Here is a 19,234-nt window from a genome sequence, read left to right on the forward strand (position 1 = left end):
GCACATAAAGTACCGAATCAAGCTACTTGAATTAAACGAAGCAATCGTGCGGGTCCAATGCCCAAGCAGAGAGGCTCTGCACCACATCTTTCAGTTCACTTTTCATACCGTCATTCTCTAATTCGCCCCATGTGAGTACACAGGCTGGAGTCACGTGCCTGTCATGGACTGGTCTGTATGTGTCAGTGCAGACGGGGATATTATTGGCGCAGGCCGAGACGGGAAGCTACGGTTACGATAAGTGGCCCTGGCAGACTTATTTCCTGTATCGTTTTTTACTGAGTTAATTACTGTTTCGCGTGTTTAAAGGGCTGCCAGTCGTTTCAGGGGCTCTGGGGTTTTCATTTACGTTAGCTAGCTAGCTTACCAGGTAGGCTGTCACTTCTGACTGGCTTACAGTGGGGTCTGAGTCCGTACTCCGCCTGAGACGCTGGAACACCGCAGCAGTCGGACCTGCATGGGGACGGGGAGTGCCCGGCCAGTTTCTCCGATCCGTCCTAACCGAAGGCGGACGCAAAGCGACGGTCGTCAGCGCTGAGAAAGGGACCGATGTAGTGCTGTCGAAACGGGTGTGTGACACAAAACCACCCTGCTAGTTAGCTAGCTAGCTTGCTAACAGAAGTCGCGGCGTTGTTATTTTGATTGTCCTGGGGTACCGTGCCCCGCTTTGCTGACGAGAGTAAGGCTGTCAGCTTGCTAGCTAGCTAACTAACACCACCACCATGCACGACGCCTACGAACCAGTGCCCATTCTGGAGAAACTGCCGCTTCAGATCGACTGCCTGGCGGCCTGGGGTGAGTTTGTTTTCCTGGAGGAGGGGGGGCTTCTTGGACAGGCCCTAGTATAACAAGCTAACGTGAGCTAACGATTGTGGGACAGCGCTGTAGACTGTTAACACTGCAATGACGCTGTCTCATAAAGTTTTGGTATTATGAGTGTTGGTAAAAGTAGGGGTTTTAAATCGCACGAAAACCTACTGCAGTGCACTGGAACATTAGAGCTAACTAGCTAAGCACACGCCGAACTAGGAACAACGACTGAATTAGTAACATTAGTCTATAATCTCGGATTAGTTCAAGTTATTTAGCCTTAATGTTGGGTAGCTAATGTGATGTGTAGAAACTCTTGGATTTAAGAATTTTGAACCCAATTCCTAACGTTAGCTAACTAGTTCCGTAACGCCCTTTGCCACAACGTGACAGTTCATTGGCAAAACAAAGAAGTTTTTGTTTACACCGAAGTATAAAATGAACGTCAGTGGTTCTGTTCAGATGAACCGTCACCACTGTGAAATAATATGTACAGTGGTAAACACATATGTGGCTGTCTTGCTGATATAGCCGAAATCTTTTGAAGTATTCAAATGTTCAAATCGAGAGATTCCAAGATCATCGGCTTTTAACTGTATCATCGTTTGCATTGTGGTACATATTCTCACGTATGCATGTATATTCGTTAGCCATTCATTAACTCATAGAACTGTAACGTTAAAGCCAGAGGTTGAGCGACAATGTCATTTTTGCGGTGCTAACACAACCTGCGTATGCTCTCTGCAGAGGACTGGCTTCTTGTCGGGACCAAACCCGGCCATCTCCTGCTCTACCGCATCAGAAAGGATGCAGGTGAGAGAAGGGCGGGGTAGGGGGATAGTGGTGGTCTTAATTCCAAATGTACACATCCTTGTTGTGGCTCAGTCCATCCTGTGTTCAGGACAAGGAAGTGAACAGATGTAGTCATCCATGGTAGATGTATTCAAGGCATATGTCCAGCTGGTGTGAGTCTGACTTGATCCATTGAAAGTGTCTTTAATGTAGGGTAAGGTTAGTGAGCAGATGGTGTTATTATGTGTGTCTTCTCACCTACTTTGTGTTATGCCTTTCCTCAGCAAGTAACAGGTTTGAAGTGACTCTGGAGAAATCCAACAAGAATTTCTCCAAGAAAATTCAGCAGGTATCTGTGATGTATACTTCTTGTTATTCTTAGTGTTGTCCCACTGGAATCTTTGGTCTTTGGTCTTTGTTCTGTCAGCCACAAGGTAGATCCATGTAGGCTCTAGTTTTTAGCATGCTGTACATTATGGGTGTTCAAATTACCTTTGAATTAAGAGTTTGTTTGAAAGGTTATTCATGTGAAAGCAAGGAAGCACTTAAGTTGCACCACATCTAGACATAAATCTGAACAAAAAGTGAGACAAATGCATACACAAATATTAGATTTCTGCATCTTTTCATACAGCTTTTGCTTGTCCAGTAAGCAAAAAGAAGGCTACAATTTGAAGTACTTCCTTAAACACCTGTATAATTTGTTGGCAGTTTACTGTAATCTCCAGCAGTTTTTGGTTCATTCACAATCTGTATTCCTTGCAAGTTGACTGTATCATATGTATAATAGCGGCTTTGAGATTTTTAACATTGTGTAAATTAACTGGTTTTGAAATAGTTCAAATGTGTGAGAGATGCCCAAAAATACAGAAATGCACCTTTTAAAACTTGTCAGACTAGGGGAATTTCCAAAGGAAGCAATATAACACACAACTTGATGTTATTAACTGCAACAAACCCTTGTGCCAAGGGATTAAACAGTTACAGTTGTGAGACTTGGCATAAAATCAACAGTCACAATCTTATATGCAAATAAGAGGTGCCTGTGTTTTAAAAGAGGAAATGTACAGGCAATGTAAAAATAGCTGTGGAATGGCAGTAGATAAAAATGTGGCTACAGAAAAGATGAAGAGTCCATATGGAATAGTCCTTCATTTTAGACATGAAATAAAACTCCCCCAAGTATGTCTTGCAAGAGTTCAGAGTCCACATTTTAAGAAGTTAAGATGATTATTATGAATAAAAATGTTACTGTAAAATGCAGGAACAATACAGTAAAGTAGCAGACCAAAAACTGACCTGCATGTCTGACAGTTTCCTGGATTTCAGTGGATTGCCTTACTGAAAAATGTCACCGTGCTCGTAAACCTCTTCTGAAGCCTACCCTATCCTCTATTTCACAGCTCTATGTGGTGTCACAGTACAAGATCCTCGTCAGTCTTCTTGGTAAGTAAATTCAGTTTTATCTCATAGGATGGTGACATAAACTGTGATAATTGTATTCACCTTAAATTGGTCATGGATGGTTAGAATAAAGGATTTTTCTGGATTGGTGGAATAATGAATTTTCTTCTGCCATTTTACAGAGAACAACATTCATGTCCATGACCTCCTGACCTTTCAGCAGATCACTGTAGTGTCCAAGGCTAAGGGAGCTACACTCTTTGCGTGTGACCTGCAGGTTTGTATGGTGGTGATGCTGATAATGTGTAGGTGGTGCTGGCAACGATAATGATAAATGTCATCGTCTAGGTTTGTCACACTCTTACAGGTGTGTGCATACAGTGTGTTGGGATTTGCTCACACCACTTCTGACCAATTTGGTCCAGTTAGGTAGTAAGTAAAAGTACACATGCATTTCTCAAAAGCCATTACTCAGTAAATCTCTGTTATGTTTATGGGACATGAGTGTTTTCTTAAGAGGTGGTGAGTTATGTATAAAAGCAAGCTAAAGGCTACTTATGAGATATAGTTGAGAGCAGATGAATCAACAGCATTTACATGGTCCTTTAAAAATACAATTTTACACCCACACGCTGGTTTCCTTCTCTCCCCTGTAGCAGTCCAACTCAGGAGAGGCCAAACTGAGGATGTGTGTGGCTGTGAAGAAGAAGCTTCAGCTGTATTACTGGAAGGACCGGGAGTTTCATGAGCTGCAGGTGAGCATAAGGAGAGGGCTTCCATTGGGACATTGATTTTGCCTAGAAAATTATGGAAAAGTGTTGAACGGTTTTGTTTTTTTTTTTTTCTTTCTTTTACTTTTTCAGCTTGTGAAATGCAGCCATAGATCCTGCCAGCTTGCTAGTTAAATATGATTTTTCTGTGGGTGTGCTGACATTGCTAACAAATTGACTAGCTTGATTGCTTGCACATATTTGTCGTTAGTAGCATTTTTACAATGTGTCCCTGAAGGCATGATATGTTAAAGTGATGAGTCAAAATTACCCCCCCACCAAAAAACACAGACATTTCTTTCCTCAAGCCAGCTGAATTTGGGGTGGAAATGTTGCTACTGTAGTGGTAAAAACACTATTATTCTTCAAATCTATTCCTAAAAATTTAGCAAAAAGTTTTGGAAAATATACAGCTAGTTTGACTGGTGTCCCTGTCCTGCAGACAGTCCTCAAGAGCTTGCGTTGTCATTCTGCTTGATCTCAGTTAAAAAACGGCGAGTAAAAAGAAAGGCGAGGAGAAAACTAATGTTTATTTTCTGGTTCAGGGGGACTTTGCTGCACCAGACATTCCAAAATCAATGGCCTGGTGTGAGAACTCTATCTGTGTTGGCTTCAAACGAGACTACTACCTGATTCGGGTGAGTGGAGTAACGGCTGGGGTCATTGCATCACCCCAGTGTGCCTCTGCATGACCCCAGCGAGGATGGTTAAAGATCAGTGACTGTTACATCAGACGGAGAAGCATATCACATGCATTCCTCAGTTTCCTGAAAGATAACAAAACAGCGCAGTAGAGTAGGGGTGAAAAGTGCAAAGGCACGATGCATCAAGTCTCCTAGAGCTTTTCGGGACCCGCTGCTAGGCTGGATGACTGCATGTCACTTGATTTGTCTTGCTGTCTGTCAGATGGATGGGCGTGGATCAATCAAAGAGCTGTTCCCCACGGGGAAGCAGCTGGAGCCCCTGGTCGCTCCCTTGGCTGATGGGAAAGTGGCAGTAGGTCAGGACGACCTCACCGTAGTCCTGAACGAGGAAGGCGTCTGCACCCAAAAGTGCGCCCTCAACTGGACAGACATCCCCATTGCAATGGGTAAGGATCCATTGCTTTACATGTACATTTATTCATTTGGCAGACACTTTTATCCAAAGTGACTTACAAGTGAGGCAGTGTACAACACAAGCAAAAAACCATGTATGAATCCCTCCTGTGTACTGTGTCTAATCCCTTTTCTTATATATTGGCTTCCATGGATATGTTTACACTGGTACCTCTGTCTAGTTAATGACTGTAAGTAGATGCTATGGTAATTTGTTTTTTAATGTAATGTAGAGCACAGCACCAGTCGTCTTGAATTTGAACCCAGCTACAGGGTTTCAGATGGGTACATTGTGACAGCAGTACTGTGAATGACCAGCAGGGGTAGTGTTTCTCAGTGTTCCCTTTGTGAGGGTGTTACAGTTTAGAAAAGCAGGCTTGCTTACAGTGCACACCGAGCAGTGTGTGAAAATTGAGGTCATGTTCACAAGGGGGTGGAGGGGGGCTTCTAACAGACACTGCCTTGTTCACCACCCGCTCATTCAGAGCGTTTCTCTTTGGTCCGCTCTTAAGATCCCCGCTCTCTTTTTCCTCGTCCCTCCTGTAGTTCGGTTGCCCCCTTCTAGTTGGAACCCACGGCACATGCTTGCATGCTTCTTTTGAACCAGAAGCAGAAATGAGAGAGGATTGTTCTTCTCTCGGGGTGCGGATACTACAGGACATGTCTGTTTTTGTAATGAAAGGAGAGCGACAGGGCGCAGGCCTTTTCAATCACTCAGTCTCTCTCTGGCTCATCTGAATAGAGAAATGGCAGAATAGAAAAGGGAAATGAAGGCTTTAAGACTGAGGTTTTATGTATAGCATCGAACCGTTTGCAATTTCCTCATTTTGACTGAAGGAGCTATGTGGTTTGGCACGATGAGGAGGATGACGAGGACTCGCTGGCGAGTGTGTGACTCTCCACGTACCAGTTTCCTCCCAGATTTAATGCTAAATCAGCACTGCAGCCCAACAGCTTTCTAGCACATCATGAGTTGCATGTGAACCTCATTAGCGTTACACTTAGTTAAATTTAGTTACACTTAGCGTTATACTTAGTTAAATACATGTTTAGTTAAATTCAGTGATTATTTTAAGTCCCCTTAACGGTGCATACTGTTTTTTACGCTAATGTGTCATGTATGTACTCCTCAGGCATTCAGTGTGACCTCATCAAACCGTGGTGTTGAATATGTTCCTTACTGTACAGCTTTGTTGGAATGCATGTTGAAAAGCAGGGAACCGGTTTCACAACAGAGAGGAATTTCCTTTTCTCCTCTCAGGTGTGACATTCCCCCTCTAATGCACAGGTGATTCGTGGCCACTTCTTTTAATGGCAGCTTTTTTCAAAGCTTGAACAGGTGGCTATGCCGTCTAATTTTTTATTGACAATTTTAGTTTTATCACTATGAAGGTAATGATGCTATTTCTATTTTGTAAGGTTTGTGCTCTGTCAAAATAAAATAATTTAAGTTAGCATAGCACACAAAGTTATGAAACCGCAAAAGGATTTCAAGTTGTACTTTATGCTCTTGGTGAGTAAAACAAATGCACAGAGTGGATGTCCACTCTTATTAAGGTAGGGAACAACATGTGAATGTATTTAAAGTTTCCCTTTAACATTGATGGGTTCTGCTAGTGGCCCTTCTGAATGGGCATGCCACAGTGCTGTGGCTGGATCCTGCGGTGAAGTCCTGGACAGCACGGACCCCTCCCTTTGGCACAGTCTGTCCTGAGAGTGTCCTGATGCAGTCGCTGGCGCTGGCTCCAGCTGGATTTCCTAGTCCTGTAGCCTGGAGGATTTCTGCAGTGGGACTTGCATTTTTGCATTGCTTTCAGTTTTTGAGAAAGACACTGTTATATGTGTTCCTTTAAGTGCATTGGATTATGGTCTATATGCTCTGTGTTTAGGGATCCTCTCTCAGCGGGAAAACCAGTTGTCCTGTTGGCATGACGATTAACTCCTTAATGACATCATCTGACCGCCCTCTCTCTTTGCTCCCTGCCTCTCCTCAGAGCACCAGCCCCCCTACATCATCGCGGTGCTCCCTCGCTATGTGGAGATCCGCACCTTCGAGCCCAGACTGCTGGTGCAGAGTGTGGAGTTACAGAGACCTCGCTTTGTCACCTCTGCTGGGTAAGAGAGGACGGAAAGTTTGGGGGGGGGGGGGGCACATTCACGGACAGAGGAGAAAAGGCTGTTTGTGTGCCAGCTGCTCAGAGTTGTCACTGCAGTTCACAAGCTGGAATTCAGCTGCTGTGATGTCTGGGTTGATGGTCTCATATTGTCAGCTGACTCCACTTTCTCTCGCACTCTCTCTCTCTCTCTCTCTCTCTCTCTCTCTCTCTCTCTCTCTCTTGCTCTCTCTCACTCACACACACACACACACACACACACACACAAGCATTGGTAATCATAAGAATTAAAGATGCTCTTTTTCAAGCTAGAGTCTACACAAGTTTCATGAAAGCTGTTAACATGGCATGTGCTGTCAGTAACTAGTACCAATCAATACCATCAGTACCAATGAAAATCAATATTGCAGTTGTCACTCTTAAATGTTTTGTTGTCTATTTTTGTCTCTCTCTCTCCCTTTCACTCCCTCAGGCCCAATATCGTGTACGTTGCCAGCAACCATTTTGTGTGGCGCCTTGTGCCTGTCTCCATAGCGACCCAGATCCGGCAGCTCCTACAGGACAAACAATTTGAATTGGCCCTGCAGCTGGCGGTGAGTATCCAATCCCAAACCCTGATGTTCTAAAGGGGGGCCGGCTATGCTGTACAGTCTGAACCAAGAGTGTAGACACCAGCAATGTGAACTTGTAGTAATGCATTTGAGGAGTAGCACTATTTGAGCATATATAATGCATAAACAATGGAAGCCTTGACTAAGAAGTCCTGGCATATTCCTACACCACATATTTCAGGGCAGTATTTGAAATTGGGTATGCTCTGTGATAAACGTGGTTTATGAAGTCCCAGTGTAGTCGAGAACCTAGCTCTCCTGTGTCCCCGTGTCCTTGTCCCTCTGTCCTGGTGTGATCCCCTCTTTGTCTCACTCCCAGAAGATGAAGGATGATTCAGACGGTGACAAGAGGCAGCAGATCCACCACATCCAGAACCTGTACGCCTTCAACCTCTTCTGCCAGAAGAGATTTGACGACTCAATGCAGGTGTTTGCGAAGCTGGGCACAGGTGAGCGTCAAACTGGCACTGTGCGGGAGCTTAACATAATGATGTGAGTCACAGGTGCCTCACAGTTGATACTGTTATCCCTCCTAGACCCGACCCACGTGATTGGGCTGTACCCGGACCTCCTGCCGTCAGATTACCGAAAACAGCTGCACTACCCCAACCCCCTGCCCACGCTTTCTGGCGCTGAGCTGGAGAAGGCCCACCTGGCGCTCATTGACTACCTGACACAGGTGAGCTGAGCGTGTGCTGATGAAGACTATGCCCCGCTCTTGTGTCTTTTGAATGAATCTGTTGTGTGTGCGTACTCACTCCCCTGTCTGTGTGCGTTGCAGAAACGCAGTCACCTCGTGAAGCAGCTGAACGACTCCGATCCCTCTACCACTTCCCCGCTCATGGAGGGCACGCCCACCATTAAGAGCCGCAAGAAGCTGCTGCAGATCATTGACACCACACTGCTGAAGTGCTACCTGCATGTAGGTGTCCTCCATCTCCTGTGTCTCTGCTCCCACTGTCCCTTCATCAGTTTGCAGGACAGAAACATACCTATGACGGTTCCCTGTTGATGAAAAGCATTCTTTCTATTACATTACATTTACATTACATGCATTTAGCAGATGCTCTTATCCAGAGAGACTTGTAGCACAATAGAACATAAGTGCATCCATTCAAGTTAAATGAGCAACAGTATTACTGTATTTATACTGGGGTATTATAACTCCTCCCAGACCAATGTGGCCCTGGTGTCGCCCCTCTTACGGCTGGAGAATAACCACTGCCACATTGAGGAAAGCGAGTATGTGCTGAAGAAGGCCCACAAGTACAGCGAGCTCATCATCCTCTATGAGAAAAAGGGCCTTCACCAGAAAGGTGAGTTTTCAACAGACTTTGAGCACCGAGTGTATTTACTCTGAGCATAGTTGCACAAGATTTTGCACATAAACACAGCTGTCAAAGACATCCAGATGTAGTTGTAGTAGACTTTGAACCCTCTAAGGTCAGATTTAATTGCACTAATGTTGTTTGTAGTAATTTTGTTTCTTGTTTTCGGAGCCTGTTTTTAATCAGTCTGCCACAGGCCATTGAAGTGATGTAGTGTTCTTCGAGACACCTGTTGATAGATCCTTTTCTCAAATGTACTACTCAGTCCAATAGGATTTGCTGGTTCACCAGTTAATGAAGTGTTGCCAGGGCAATTTAGTGCAGTCCAATACAGTGCGTTCCACCCACTCTTTTCCCATCTGTCCTGCTCCTGTAGCCCTCCAGGTGTTGCTGGATCAGTCCACCAAGGCAAACTCCCCACTGAAGGGTCATGAGCGGACTGTGCAGTACCTCCAGAGACTCGGTAAGGCTCCACCCACCCCCCAAGGCATCACGCGACAGTCTGTCTGAATCTCCACTATACTTTGTGCACTTTGTACTTAGATGTTCTTCCTTATATCATTTCCAGGGATGGAGAACCTGGGAATCATCTTTGAGTTCTCTCCCTGGGTGCTGAAGACCTGCCCAGAGGATGGCCTGAAGGTGGGGTGTGAGGGAGTGGGATTTTTTTAAAACAACAGGGAGAGGGCTCCTGAGTGGATCACACAGTTAGGGTGCTTGTTCCAAAAGCAGACTGAGCCCTGTGCCCTGGGTTCAAGCCCAGTCGTGTCATCTGCCAACAATGGCTGGGAGCACACTGGCTTCATTCCACTGGCTTCATTCCAGGGGTCGAAATGAGGGCCAGAGTGCCCTTGTTGTGCTGCTGTTGGCATCCTGCAGCTCTTTGGGTTGACGTCAGGAAAATGCACCTACCCTCTGAATGGAGGTTGCTTCCTAGTGCACTGTGGGACTTGTAGTGTGAAAAATTGTCAAGTGTGCATGAGAGTATTGCTCTTGTCTTGCCCTGTGGTATCACACAATGTTGTAATGGTGAGAAATGAGCCAAATGTACAGTTGGTGATCACAAAAAAATTTATTGAAAATGGGGAAAAATGCAAAAAAAAAAAACCCAGCTGGGAATAATACTCCCTCTGTCTGCTCCTGCTCCATCTGATTGGTTTTTGGTCCATGGCCTTTAAAGCTTAGAGATTTGGAGCTCTCCATGAGGTTTACATGTTGTTTGGTTTCCTGTGAGCGTTCCAACAGGGTTGGATGAAAACACCAAACTGAGTTACTTATCAAGCTGCCTACTGTAGGAGCAACTACCGTGGAAAATGGATGGACAGCCAAATAAAAACCTAACTTTGTGTGCAACAGATCTTCACTGAGGACTTACCAGAGGTTGAGACCCTGCCCAGGGACAAGGTGCTGAACTTCTTGAAGGAGCTATTCAAGGAGCTGGCAGTGCCATACCTGGAGCATATCATTCATGTGTGGAACGAGACAGACCCCGAATTCCACAATGTTCTCATCCAGCTCTACCTGGAGAAGGTGCAGGGGCTGATGAAGGAGTACCTCAACTCTCTGCCCGAGGGTGAGCATACCTGGTCTGACCTCTTTAACAATATGGGTGTTCTCTCCTGTATGAGTCACTCAGTCAAAGGAGTGCAATCAGTTTGATTTGGACTGTCCTGTGCTTCATGAATCCTCCTTCCTCCCCCTTGTCTCTCAGGTGAACCCCCAGTGGCTGCAGGGAAGGAGGAGGGGGAGCTAGGGGAGGTCAGGAACAAGCTCCTAAGTTTTCTGGAAATTTCCACCAGCTACGAGCCGGCGAGACTCATCAGTGACTTCCCCTTTGATGGTGAGAGTCTGCACAGCCTGTTCAGGGCAGTTCTGTATTTGTGTATTTGTGTATTGGTCAACTAGTATCATTTCCAGATTTACTCTCATACGCTATCCCTGTCCAGGTAGAATTATTATTAGTGTCTCTCTGGGGAGCACTAGAATTAGTTTTTGATTGGACATCTCTTGCAGAGAAAAGGTCACATGGCTATTTGTGTCCATAAGCTCATGCATAAAGACAGGCTTCTCAGGGCATTTTGTGTGTATCTGCAGATGGGCTGTAGAGAGGCAAAATATCACTACAGCCTATTCTGTTTTCATTGGCACTAGCACTTCACAACACTTCTTATTCAGATATTTATTTTGTTATCAGTGTGTTGTAGCTATCATTTGTCCTGTATTTTGTGGCACTTACTGTGTCAAAGCGGGAAGAAATGTGTCAACAAGTGTTCCGGGTATAAGCATGTGGGAGGGGTTGCCTCTCTAGCCATTGAGGCTAGCCAGCCATGCTGCTTTAATGTTGGTTCCAGCATGGAGTGAGTAAGTAGTAAAGTATTTTTACCACAGTTTATGCAGGCAACTGGCTGCATGTGGTGAGAGGGTTCAGAAGCCTTTCATGTGGCATTACAACTCTAGCCTATCACCTTCTGATATATCACTTGGGTGTGAGAAATTGGTTTTGGTTTCACAATGGTTATTGCAGTCCATTTGCTGCCCTCAAAATGCTTGAAGTAGTTTTTTGGTTGATTTACCACTTCCAGCATGTTCAGTGGGCTCACCACTCAAAACCATGCAATTCCTGATGGCAGAACAGAATTAGTGGAAAAGTGAGACTTTCAAAAATAGAGGTATCACAGCCAGACCATGCTTTGTCTATGTTCTTTTTCACATGTCTGGGCTAACTTAATGTGCACAGCCAATGCTAAATATTGGGCGCTGTAGGCAAGTTGACTGTGAAAATACAAATGTCCTTTTACCTTTTTTCATTTAATGTCTCACTGAATGAAGTAGAAAATAGTCCACAGTATAACAATAATTACCTTTCTTAAACATAAATCTAAGTTTTAACAGTATTGGTGCTACATGCCCAAACTGTGTTTGCTACAAAATTTGCTTTCCGAGAGAGGGCTGCAATGGAGAAGGCTGTGGTTAACTCTGGGTTTGCACTGGCCCTAGTTTCTGAGTGCATACAGAGGCACTTTCGTAGTGTGGTGGTATATGTGAAGAGTTCTCCCATGCTGAGTGTTTGCTTGTGTAGAGTTTGCTCTAGATGCCCCTCATCCACACTGTAAGGCTATAGGGGCATTGCATTTTTTAGGCTGCGAGGATCATTGTTCCCACGCAGTCTGGATTTAATTAAAAAAAAGTTGTGGAATAATTTCATGTGTGGCAAAGTAATGTTTTAGTCTTTTTTCTTTATTTAAGGTACAAGCTGTTGAGCAGTTGTCGGTTTTGTATCTAGCGTGAGTGGAAAAGGCAGGCATTTGTTATGCTTCAAATGGAGGACTTCAAGTTTTCGGTGTGTCTTTCTGCTGCAGCATTTTAAAAATCGTGTGCTATAGGGAGGCAGTTCTGGGCATTGCACATCTGAAAATCATTAACTACATCATTGTGTCTGCACTGCATCTTGATTTTGCGGTGGAAACTACATTATACCATTGCACTAAGTTCATCAGAGCTGAATTGAGCTCTCCAACCTTGTGTGAGTCAAAGTTAGGTAGTACAGTTAAATACAAAATTAGTAAATAATTGACATTTTTGAGTAAAGGAATACCATAATTTACTGTCAGGGAGGGTGTGCCATAAAAGGTTTCCTTGGAAATGGGGGAGACCTCCTCATGGGTTTGTGCTTGCCTCAGGTCTGCTGGAGGAGCGGGCCCTGCTTCTGGGCCGGATGGGGAAGCACGAGCAGGCCCTCTTCATCTACGTGCACATTCTGAAAGACACCCGCATGGCCGAGGAGTGAGTAAACTGACTAATGCAGAGCATTGCAGCTGGGAGGGATCATTGGTTAACACTGCTATTTCAGTGGCTGAGACAGAACCTTCACTATCAGAGCAGCTATCTACCCTGAGCTTTCTCACTTTATTTAGAAACAGTGTTGCATCATTGTCTCAGAGGCATACTTCTCCTTCCTTCAGTTTAATCAAAACATAGCCTGGGGTCCTCCTTTTAATTTTCCTCCAAAGAATTGTTGTAAGTGTTTCTAAACAGCAGTACTCTGTCCTCTCGAAGGTACTGTCACCGGCATTATGACAGACAGACCGATGGGAACAAAGATGTGAGTATGACCCCTTCCCTGCTGTGCCAAAGCTGGATACCTATACACATAGCCATTCCCTTTAAACATTCTGTTAATACATCAAACGCTCCGTGCAGGTATATGGCAATCAGTCATTAGTAAATGTTCATTCCGTACCTGTGTGTGATGCACGGTGTTCCTCCCGGCAGGTGTATCTGTCGCTGCTGCGCATGTACCTGTCCCCCCCTGATGTTCACTGCCTGGGGCCAATCAAGATGGAGCTGACTGAGCCCCAGGCCAATCTGCACGCAGCGCTGCAGGTGCTGGAGCTGCATCACAGCAAGCTCAACACCACCAAGGTACAGAACCCCACACAGAGCTCCACGCGGTGTGACCACAAAGTCTCCACACAGAGGCTCTCCTCGCCTCTAATTTTTACGCCATCAGCCCACCATGCCCGTGTGATTGCAGTGCTTTTGGTGCTCAGGTCCGTGGGGAAATGCCATTCCCTGTGAGTGCTCCCCTTGTTGAACACACCTGATCGAGTTACTCGGAGAACGGGCTTGTGTTTCTGGGGTCGTGTTTACCCATGGGCTGCGCTCGCCTGAAATGTTCCACGGCTCCTCACCCGCACGCGACACACCCCGGCTTATTTAGTGCCACTCGGGCTTCATTTCCTCTGTACTCTGCCCTGGCAGCGGGCCCGGGGGCCGCCTAGCCGAAAGGAATGTAAAGGCACCGCAAGCGGCTGAGAGCGTTACAGGACTCGCGTTGGTCATCGCGCTCAGCCGTGTGCAGTATGTGCCGTGCTGATGCGAGAGCGCAGTGTGACTCCTCCTCGTCTCTGTTCTCCCGGCTCTGAGGCTCCTTGTACGATTGTGGTGTGGACCGTAATGCCAAAATGGTGACTCTCTCCCACTCCGCCGACCTCTCTGCCAGGCCATAAACCTGCTCCCAGCCAATACACAGATCCACGAGATCAGGGTGTTCCTGGAGAGCGTGCTGGAGGAGAAGGCCCAGAAGAAGCGCTTCGATCAGGTGCTGAAGAGCCTGCTGCAGGCTGAGTTTTTGCGGGTGAGTCTGTGTGTGTACAGGGGTGGCAGTGTAGCATAGTGGTTACGGAGCAGGACTCGTGACCAAAAGGGTTGCCGATTCAATTCCCCGCTGGGGCACTGCTGTTGTACCCTTGGGCAAGGTACTTAACCCGAAATTCCCTCAATAAATATCCAGCTGTATAAATGGATAACGTTGTAACTGATGTAAGTCGCTCTGGGTAGGAGCATCTGCTAAATGCCAGTAATGTAATGTAATGTACATGCACTGTGGTCACATACAGTATACGTGTGTGTGTCTTACTCACTCTGCATGTGTGTGTAGGTTCAAGAAGAGCGGATCTTCCACCAGCAGGTGAAGTGTATCATCACAGAGGAGAAGACCTGCCGTGTTTGCAAGAAAAAGATTGGGAACAGGTGAGTGAGAGTTAGGCATTGGCAGATCTGAGGGAAGCCAGAGGGTGGGGGGGAATCATGAGAATTGTAGTTATGGAGGACATGGAGACTGACTCGCCATTCCAGAAAGATGATAATTACTGCTGAGTGGACCTATGTCTGTCCTGGGATGTTCTGACAAGGGACCAAAGATAAAGTGACAGAAATTTATATATGAAAACATAAAAAAAATCTGTTTTAAGGGGTCACCGAACATATAAAATCCTTAAGCACGTGATCAGTGATGTACTCTTAGAAGTGCTCATTAAGGAAGGAGAAATACATTGAACAAACATATCGCTGTTCACAGCAGTTCTCCAGTTCCTTTCATAAATTTTCATAATTATTATTCCACTTTTTCACTTTGGAACTGCCTGTTGTACACTAGACTCATCCCTTCACATCCTTTAATGCTTGTGCAGGAGCACTGAAGTAAGCAGGGTGCAATCCTTTGATACACTTTGAAGCAGCCAGTGACTTTGTTTTTCCATACTGCAAGTCCCACAGTGCACCACAGGAGGGAAAACACTGTTTGGAAGATGCACGCACCCCCACCGACATTACAGAGGGGTTCCACAGGTGCCCCGCAACAAATAAGGCATGTTTAATGCAGAATTATTTAAGGTTTATAGCCATAGGCGCACCGCTCGTAGAACTGAGGTAACCTTATTTTATGAGACATTAGCTCACTTTAGGGGTGAGTCTTGCCTATGAATTACATCCCATTTCCTTCACTGGCTTGCCATTTTTTTTACGCTCTTTTGCCAGACACCACACATGCATTACGCAGCTCAGCTGAAAGGCAGTCACTCTTAGTTATAGTTTCCACCTTAATGCAAACAGATTTTTAGATAAATTGAAGTTGCAGAAAATAGCTGCATCGAAGTCTTCCTCTTAAACAGTAATGGGGGCTCATTCATCGGTTTTCATTAGCTTGGCACAATCACTAGATGGACTTAGTGGACAGACCAGAAGTACATTTTTGGTGTTTGTTGACAAGGATGGCCCAGTATTTACCAGGATAGCACTCTCTAAATAATAAATTAAATACAATATGTACACATGCACTGTGTGAAAGAAATTAAAAATATATAAAAGGCATAAATCCTGGGAATTTATTCAGAGAAAAGGGGAATGAAGTTCACCTGATTGGATATCTGTTGTCTGATAGTTGTGCACAGAGTAATGTAACGTGAAAGGAAAAGGGTGAAGAAAATGAAAGGAAGGAATGAAGGAATGAAAAGGGGCAGGTATTTCAAGGCACGTTTGAGATAGGATCAAAAAGTAATGAGGAAATCTGCTGTGTTGCTGGGAATTTTGGTGCACATCTCAGTTCACTGCCTCAGATGCAGGACGTGACGTTGTGTATATGGTAATCTGCTGAGCCTTTCCTGAGTGTTCTTCTCTTCTGTGACCAGTGCATTCGCCAGGTACCCCAATGGTGTGGTAGTGCATTATTTCTGCTGCAAGGACCGCAACACGTGCCCCACTGAACTGTGACACGCCCAGTGACTCGGAGCATTCTGGGATATATGCGTCTCAAGCCTCCGCTTGTCAAAAAAAAAAAAGGCTTCCCCCCAGCGAACTCCATTCACATGGGACATGCTTTGCAGCCAGCCATTGGTGAATCGTGCATGCGTGAGCTCAGAGGCTGGAACCGTTGCTGGAGACTCCTCCCCCCAGTCTGGAACTGCTATTGGAGACTCCTCCCCCACTCTGGAACTGAGGTTGGAGACTCCTCCCCCACTCTGGAACTGAGGTTGGAGACTCCTTCTCCCAGTGTGGAACTGAAGTTGGAGACTCCTTCTCCCAGTGTGGAACTGAGGTTGGAGACTCCCCAGTCTCCCACCCATCGCCGCACACTGGTCTCTCACCGCAGAGTGACACGGGATACGCACACATCTCCATTACCGCTAAGAGTCCGGATTGAGAGGTGGTAGTTTCTTTTTTGAAGAGGCCATAAAGGTCACAAGGACATTGCTCTGAAATGGCTCTTTTTTCCCCTGTGTATCAGTCCAGAGGGAGAGAGGGAAGCTCCTCTTGCAGAGTTGACACACCGCTGCTACTCTACCTGTCTCTCTCTCCCTCCAGCACAACATGCCCCTCCTTATCCCACTCCAGAGGGCAGGAATGCCGCTGTATGGCCGGGATTCTTTAGGACTATGCCATTCATCTCATGTTAATTTCCTTTGTTTTTGTTCGCTTTTGTGCTTTAAAGCAATTCAATGACTGTTTACCTGGTGTGATATGAAGGGTAAAGGACATGTTATTTGGAGTCACTTTCTGCCTTTGAATTTCATATGGTTGAGTTGGCATAGAGATTTTTAAGAGAACCAAGCACACAGGGAGATGGGTAAAAGGTATATACTGTTCAATTCATAAACTATCTTGAATTTTCATTTCTCTCAGATCATCTTCGGGTCATAAAATATTGAACGTGGGCTGTGTTTTTATTTTTTCCTAGCCCACACTGGCCCTGAAAGAGGCCATTGTTGGGATGCACATCTGTCTAGCCCAATGTTTTCCCATCTCAGGTCACCTGGTAATTATTTCATTACATGTAAGGTTTAACATTTTCAAACTACTTCATTTGTTTGTGTGCTTCGCTTTCTCTGTTTTAAAAGCTTAAAAACTAATTGTTAAAAATATGTACAAACAGCCCTACATCATAGCATGGCACTTTAAGTTTAAGACATGGATTTTAAAGCCTCTGTTGCAGTATTGTATGGATTAACCACAGCGAGATTGAAGGTCAGATTACATCAGCTCAAATCCCTGTTTGATCACTAATGAAAAATAATTTCCGGAGATCAAAATGACTCCTTTAAAATGTGTCCAACCATCTTTCTACAAGGTACTTGCAAAAAATAAAGTTTTTTTTTCTTGGAAGAGCTAGAGTTTGAAATGGTTGGTTAAAAATAGCTTTATGAAGATTATGTATTTTAAAACGATGGATGTTCAGATGGAAATAGCTCTGTTGGTAATAAACAGACACTATGATAGTTTGTAACTCTATTCAGTGCTGTAATACACTAGCCAAGCAGCAGAACCACAACAGCTTCTCAGTTACAGAACAGCTCATCTCCAAGAGACTTGCCAACAGCCCTCCTCAGCACCATGCTGCAAGGGGTGGCTGGCCTCATGGAGGTGCAGTCGCATCCAAAGAAAAGAGAGCGAAATTAAATCAATAAAATTATTAAAGGTTTATTGGGCATTAAAGAAGGGGATTATGCTCTGGTCGTGTTGTTCCTCGGTGAGCGAATTTGCAACGTGGACCTTGTGCTCTGCCAAAACGCTTCATCCCTGCAGTTTTCAGGAGAAAGCAAAAAGATTAATTTTGCGTGATACAAATTAATTCTGTCCTCGTTTCTAGATGCTGCTCTTGGATGTATGCCGAATGTATGAATGTGATATTACAATGAAGTGGAAAGGAAAGCCCTCCCCCCTCCCCCCTCCCCCCTCCCCCTCCAAGATCAGATCAGTGACAGACTGTAAGGTCAAGCCCCATGCTCAGATGAATGGGCTTTGTGAGTTTTCAAAGCATCTGTCATCAACAGTGTGTAATTTCATGTTACAGGTTTATTTAGGATGTAGCATCTGCAGTTCTTTAAAATGAGTGCAATGAGGAGAGGCTGCAGCGAAGGCCAAAATCTGTCAAGCTGTTCCCCCGAGTTCTGATATTTGGGCTTGTTGCTTTTCTCTCCACTCACCATGCACACACTCATATTGGTCTAGAAGCCTCATGCAACATATCTGAGCCAATCACAGTCGAGTGCTTGTTGTGCATTTTTAATGTAATTCAGTTTTTTCTCCTTTACTGACTTCCATTATATTATAAAAATCCTATTAAAATGTTTTTAGAAACAATTATAATACGTATCTGGTTGACCTTTTAATTTGAATTATCATTTTCAAATGTCCTTACTGATCTTCTGGATGACTACCATTACCATTAGTATTATTTTACATTGGGAAGTGTTGTGCACTGCATATATTTTGTCCTGTGTTGACACTGTCTCACAGTATGATTGGATGGGTCTGAAAAAAATCACATCTGAACCTTCTTAGTTGTGCTGAAAGTCCACAGTGATCATAGTCAAAGGGAAAAGCGTCCCAATTAGACCTTCTTAACAAGCTATATCACAAAGAACCTCACTGACATTGTCATAACTACCAGTGTTAGGCTTCTTAGAAGGCTTGAAGCTTTAGTTTCTGGCCAATTATTTTTTATTTCACATAGAGAAATCATAGTTGGCTTATGTGAAAACAGGAAAGCGGTGAATTGTTTAACAAATTTCTGTTCAATAGCTGGCTTGAACTAAGGCAGATCAGTGGGCTGAAGACCTATGGCATACATACATCTGTAACTCCCAGTGAAGTAAAGTAATGATGAATATGCTAATTATTTGAAGCGTCCATCTCTTTCTCTGCTACCTCTGGCCTCAATTTCCTGTCTGCTTTGTCCCCTTTTCTCCCTTTTCACTCATAGTGCTCTGTAAACTGAGTTTAAATCCCTGTTCTGGCTGCTCAGGGATTAGAGAGAAGTGCCAGTAGACCCAGAACCCATAACCAAGGTACACACACACACACACAAATTTACTGCAGGCTCAGACTAAGCCGAGACCTTTCCTCTGAAATAAGATAAAATATGCAATTTTGGGTTTGTTCTCCAAAAGATCAGTAAGAAGGACTGCCGTAATGTGGGAGGCCACGGATTCTCTTCTCCTTCCCGGTTGGACCATATAGCTTGCTGGTGTG

General features: G+C 44.8%; 1 protein-coding gene across 2 annotated transcripts; it reads left to right on the top strand.

Annotated features, from left to right (window-relative positions):
* The first annotated feature begins 161 nt into the window (after nucleotides 1-161).
* On the top strand, nucleotides 162-17,075 carry vps39 (VPS39 subunit of HOPS complex). Of its 2 annotated transcripts, none has more exons than XM_036542743.1 (24): nucleotides 162-795; nucleotides 1,558-1,623; nucleotides 1,887-1,951; nucleotides 3,006-3,048; nucleotides 3,189-3,283; nucleotides 3,663-3,761; nucleotides 4,322-4,414; nucleotides 4,683-4,866; nucleotides 6,868-6,988; nucleotides 7,460-7,580; nucleotides 7,918-8,047; nucleotides 8,135-8,277; nucleotides 8,380-8,520; nucleotides 8,773-8,914; nucleotides 9,303-9,389; nucleotides 9,495-9,568; nucleotides 10,283-10,499; nucleotides 10,638-10,766; nucleotides 12,607-12,709; nucleotides 12,983-13,028; nucleotides 13,199-13,348; nucleotides 13,929-14,063; nucleotides 14,367-14,458; nucleotides 15,895-17,075. In XM_036542743.1, the coding sequence occupies exons 1-24, from the start codon at nucleotides 723-725 to the stop codon at nucleotides 15,974-15,976; spliced, it is 2,631 nt and encodes an 876-aa protein (XP_036398636.1). In that variant the 5' UTR covers nucleotides 162-722; the 3' UTR covers nucleotides 15,977-17,075. The 2 variants fall into 2 exon arrangements, with proteins under 2 accessions (XP_036398636.1, XP_036398637.1); XM_036542744.1 differs by having other exon boundaries at nucleotides 7,921-8,047.
* The last annotated feature ends 2,159 nt before the right edge of the window (nucleotides 17,076-19,234 follow it).

This window comes from Megalops cyprinoides, chromosome 12, assembly GCF_013368585.1.
Source record: "Megalops cyprinoides isolate fMegCyp1 chromosome 12, fMegCyp1.pri, whole genome shotgun sequence".
NCBI classification, from domain to species: domain Eukaryota; kingdom Metazoa; phylum Chordata; class Actinopteri; order Elopiformes; family Megalopidae; genus Megalops; species Megalops cyprinoides.